The 4,937-nt window shown below is 34.8% G+C and overlaps 1 protein-coding gene across 1 annotated transcript in view; it reads right to left on the reverse strand.

The window, feature by feature from the left end:
• The window catches only part of LOC106465503 (solute carrier organic anion transporter family member 4C1-like), a 21,733-nt gene extending 18,537 nt beyond the window's left edge, over positions 1–3,196 (reverse strand). The window contains exons 1-2 of the mRNA XM_022393415.1: positions 3,081–3,196; positions 499–1,184 (exon numbers count right to left, since the gene is read on the reverse strand). Coding sequence (XP_022249123.1) covers positions 499–1,184; positions 3,081–3,088 — 694 coding nt within the window. The 5' untranslated portion in view covers positions 3,089–3,196. The remainder of the gene's footprint in view (positions 1–498; positions 1,185–3,080) is intronic.
• Positions 3,197–4,937: the final 1,741 nt, after the last annotated feature.

Below are 4,937 nucleotides of genomic sequence, written 5' to 3' on the forward strand. Positions count from 1 at the left end.
AATATATATATATATATATATATATATATATATATATTTCTTTCTACGATTAATCGTTTAGGAGATATAGAGCGTGACAGACAGACAGACATTTGGCTATTACATATAGGTAGATAGATATATATCTGTGTATTAATTAATATGACGAACAAAATAGTTTAGAGGAGAAGGCCACATTTATAATCATCTGAAATCAATTATCATTATAGTGCATTTTATTCTGTTTGTTTGTAATTAAGCACAAAGTTACACAATGGGCTATCTGTTCTCTGCCCACCACGGGTATCGAAACCCGGTTTCTAGCGTTGTAACTCCTGTGCCACTAGGGGACGCATTTTACTCTAAGAACAAAATACTTAACTTATCTTCAGATAAAAACAAACAAACTGATTTAAATGGGGATAACCTTGTAGTTGTTTCTGTCTATACAACTTGCTTCACGTTTTAAAACAAGGAAACTGAATTTTAGACTGTTTCCATGGATACAATGCTTCTTACCTATATATACTGGGGAGTCCTTCTTCTTGGCGTTGTCATCTACCAAGGGTATTCCTATGATAAAGGTACCAATATATCCAACTCCTTTTAACATACTCCCGAGAAACAGTATGATAACTTCTAACTTTAAAGCTGTGGACTGATATGTTTTTGAAGAACAGTAATAATCTTCTCTTTTATTAACTCCACAAAGATCATACGTGCTGTTTTTGTCGATCGAAGATATCAGAAGATGAAGCCCTGGACCATGTATAAAATATGGAAGTGTACAGACAAAACACCCTATAGCAGAAACAACCATACATAATCCTATTATTCTTGGTCGATGACTCTTCTGCGAGAAGTAGCCTATTATTCCACCCAGCAAAATTGGACTTAGTTCACCAGCAATGAGGATAAAACCACTGATTGTACTGTAAACAGCGTATCGTTTCTCTAAGGTGTATACAATGCCAACAAAGTAGCTGAAAAACATTCCTTGTATAACTATTAAAACCGAAATGGTAAATAAAAGGAATTTAGGATTTAACAAAAACTGAAACCGCGTTTTATTCTTTCTACCAATACCATGTGGTCTTCCTACGTCATCTATTTCCTCTGGGTTAGTGTTAGTTATGTCATAAGATTCCACAGTGTAAATGACGTTCTCCAGACCGCCGAACATTTGATTAACGTGTGTTTTATCACTGTATGGAAAAAAAAATATGCAAACTAAATATTGTGCAGTTAAAAGAGTCTTGATAATAATAACATTAATCTACTGTACATAAATGGTTTACCAGGTTGATGTTTTAGCTAGCTCATTATATGATACAAATACAAGAAATCTAACCGCCGTGAAGAACCCTTGTATTATGCGAAAGGCCTCATCGGCGTTGAATATAGCAGTTACAGTGTGGTTAACCTATTAATGAACACTCATTTCTACTCAGACCTTCCATAGCCTGTGGGTTGCGAGTTCGAATCCAGCCACCGAACATTCTTGTCCTATCAGCCGTGGGGGCGCTATATTGTGAATGTCAATCCAATTTTCCCTTAGTAAAATAGTAGCCAAAGCGTTGGCGGTGGGTGATGGTGATTAGTTACCTTCCCTCTAGTTTATCACTTTCAAATTAGAAATGACTAGAGCATTTAGCTCTCGAGTAGCTTTAAGCGAACTTCCGGAACAACGAAACAAATATCTACAATCAGTCGCACTTAACAGTTATACAGGCATAAAAAGCGTCTGCAATCAGTCGCACTTAACGGTTATACAAGCATAAAAAGCGTCTACAATCAGTCGCATTTAACGTTTATACAGGCATAAAAAGCGTCTACAATCAGTCGCACTTAACGGTTATACAGACATAAAAAATATCTACAACCAGTCACACTTAACGGTTATACAAGCATAAAAAATATCTACAACCAGTCACACTTAACGGTTATACAAGCATAAAAATATCTACAACCAGTCACACTTAACGGTTATACAAGCATAAAAAATATCTACAACCAGTCACACTTAACGGTTATACAGGCATAAAAAGTATCTACAATCAGTCGCACTTAACGGTTATACAAGCATAAAAATCAGATGAAAACAGGTTTACTTGTTGTTGTTTGTTTTTTTTTTTTGTCTTTTTGTTAAATTTCGCATATAGCTACACGAGAGCTACTTTGCACTACTCGTTTCTAATTTTAAAACGTTTGTTTGTTGTTAATCGCAGACCTATTAAAAGAACTATCCGTGCTCTTTCCACCGCGGGTACCAAACCCGATTTTTAGCGTTATAAGCCCAGAGACTAGCCGCGGACCTACAGGAGGCATTTTATTGTTAGACTGAAAGAAATTCAGTAGTCAACACCGCCAACTCTAGGCCAGTCTTGTCAGATCGAATTGTGGGATTTGACCATGACTCTTATAACACACCCACGCTCTTAAATTGTGGAGCCTTTTTTTCTTCGTTATGGTAACGAAGCAGCATCTGACCCCCAGTCCAACACTTTGACCAGTCGGAAGTGCTAGGGTTTTATCAGGTATTTTTAGTGCTCACTCAAAGTATTGTTAGCACATGAACTATGTAAAAGTCACTTACTTAATTTTGTTCGTCTATCCGTTTTACATAATCATGTATTTTCAAGATTTTCTAGTGTAAAATTATTAGGAAAAGCATTAGAATACTATAATACCTCACAAACACCAATCTCCATCTTTTAGAATATATTTTAAGGAACTTCAACGGGGTAGTTACTATACAGCTTTCTGCGAAATAAAGTTAACAATATTTTGAAAACTTCCGCATCAGAGAATAGTTATAGCTAGATAAAGACATCTTGTTCCGCTTACTTCCGGTTTCACATTTAAATATAAAACTAGTGAATCAAAGTTAATAGATCAAAACTGATACTCGGGCTGGCCGATACATAAAACTAGTAAAGTTAAAATAATTTAACCATTTTAGTCCATGCTATATATCGTCTTCAGTTCCAGAACGTCTTATGTCTACGTAATATTCAAATAGCTTCTAAATTAATACTAGTTCCTAAACCTACACTTCAATAATCATCTGGAAGTAACCATTAAAAAAAACTGTAACTTACCATTCCATATTAAACAGAGCTGTAAACTATTAACTGGAGTGACTACTATCGTCACAATTTTTCTGTCTGAAGTTTGATATTTTCGTGGAGTTACGTACGTGTTTCTCATTGTAATTATGTACAATTTTTTACGTATCCAAACCGCAGCTGCGCAGTGAATACTGCAGGGCATATTCAGCACGTGTTCATCATTTATTTTACAGCCCTTAGGATATACAGAGAATATAAGCAAATTTTCTCGAGTCTCATCAACAGAAATCTTATTACGTCAGGACAGATATTGCACCACAATCCGTTCAGATGTGCCCAATTTTATTCATTACCAATATGAAATCATAATGAAGTAATTAATATTTGCTCAAAAATATGGGTAGAAACACAAAGATTCGCTTCCGACTTTTAGCCCCTTTGATATCGGTTGTCGTAAAACATTTGTTAAAGAAACAAGAATGTTCGGTCATTTTCTCCGAATTAAAAATCATAACTAAAACTTATCTGTTTTAACGTTTGTCTTGAATAAGTAAAGAACTTTCTAAGTAACACAAAAATAATATGCAGCAAAAATTTAATAAAGGTTTTTTAATGTTATATTTCAAACTTATTTGACAATTATCTGTTCCATCATACTGCATAGTAATTAGAATATATTGTTTGAATACGAATTAACATATGTTATAACATGAACAAATTAGAAAGTTAGCAGAGGAAAATAATAGACATGACAAATGTTTGTACAAAAACTACGTTTTCTAACCTGAACGGTGCCTTATGGGAGTTTATGTTTAGTTATGTTCCAGCTGTCTCTTACGCATGAGCACCCATTTGGGCAAAACGTAAATTAGCCTCATTTTGTTTTGCTACGGAGTGTTTCTCTGTTGCTCGCATATTGATATTAATTTACCTGCGTATCTATACGTCTGTACTTTTAATACTCTAGTCTCCTGCATGTGCTGTTCTATATGTTCTTATTAACCTGTACATTTGTTTACAATATATTTCGTATATTTTAAGTTACCTAAAGCTTACTAGCTTCTTTTTTTTAGAAAGTTTAAATTTATAACATCATCTCCAGAATACTTAGGGCAATGGGCAAAACAAGACATATCTTACAAGTACATAAGACTACATGACGAACACTTATGCTCAGTTTAACAGTTCTAATTACACACCTACTAAAGATGAGAGCTGTGTGTGTGTTTCTTATAGCAAAACCACACTGGCTATCTGCTGTGACCACCGAGGGGAATTGAACACCTGATTTTAGGGTTGTAAATCCGTAGACTTACCGCTGTCCCAGCGGGGAACGAAGAGAGCTGATCTGACGAATTAGATCATACAACGTAGTTAAAAAAATGATCTGACAAATCTGATCATGTCTATTTGTTGAAGCAGGTGATCTGACATATCTGATCATATCTTTTTGTTGAAGCAGATGATCTGACATATTTGATCATGTTTTTTTTGTTGCACAAAAAGCATGATCAGATTTGTCAGATGATTTGTTTCAACAAAAAACATGATCAAATATTTCAGATCATTTGCTTCCACAAAAAGACATGATTAGATTTGTCAGATCATCTGCTTTATTAATCTGATGGCATATCTGTGAAAAAATATTCATAAAAATTAGCATTTATTTCATAAGGTCCAACTTCCTTCTTTGATTACCAAACGTTTGCCTGTCATACAAAAATTTTGCTGAAATCTCAAAATTTGTTTACCATTTCTGGTCCGTCGGTGGAACAGCGGCAGAGCTGTGCGTAGCGCTTCTATAGGAGCGACAAATGGATTAAGGATACATTTAAAAATTTATAGCGATTACATGTAGCGTCGCTCAATTTTTCATTCATGCAAAGC

Source organism: Limulus polyphemus, unplaced genomic scaffold (assembly GCF_000517525.1).
Source record: "Limulus polyphemus unplaced genomic scaffold, Limulus_polyphemus-2.1.2 Scaffold1965, whole genome shotgun sequence".
NCBI lineage: Eukaryota > Metazoa > Arthropoda > Merostomata > Xiphosura > Limulidae > Limulus > Limulus polyphemus.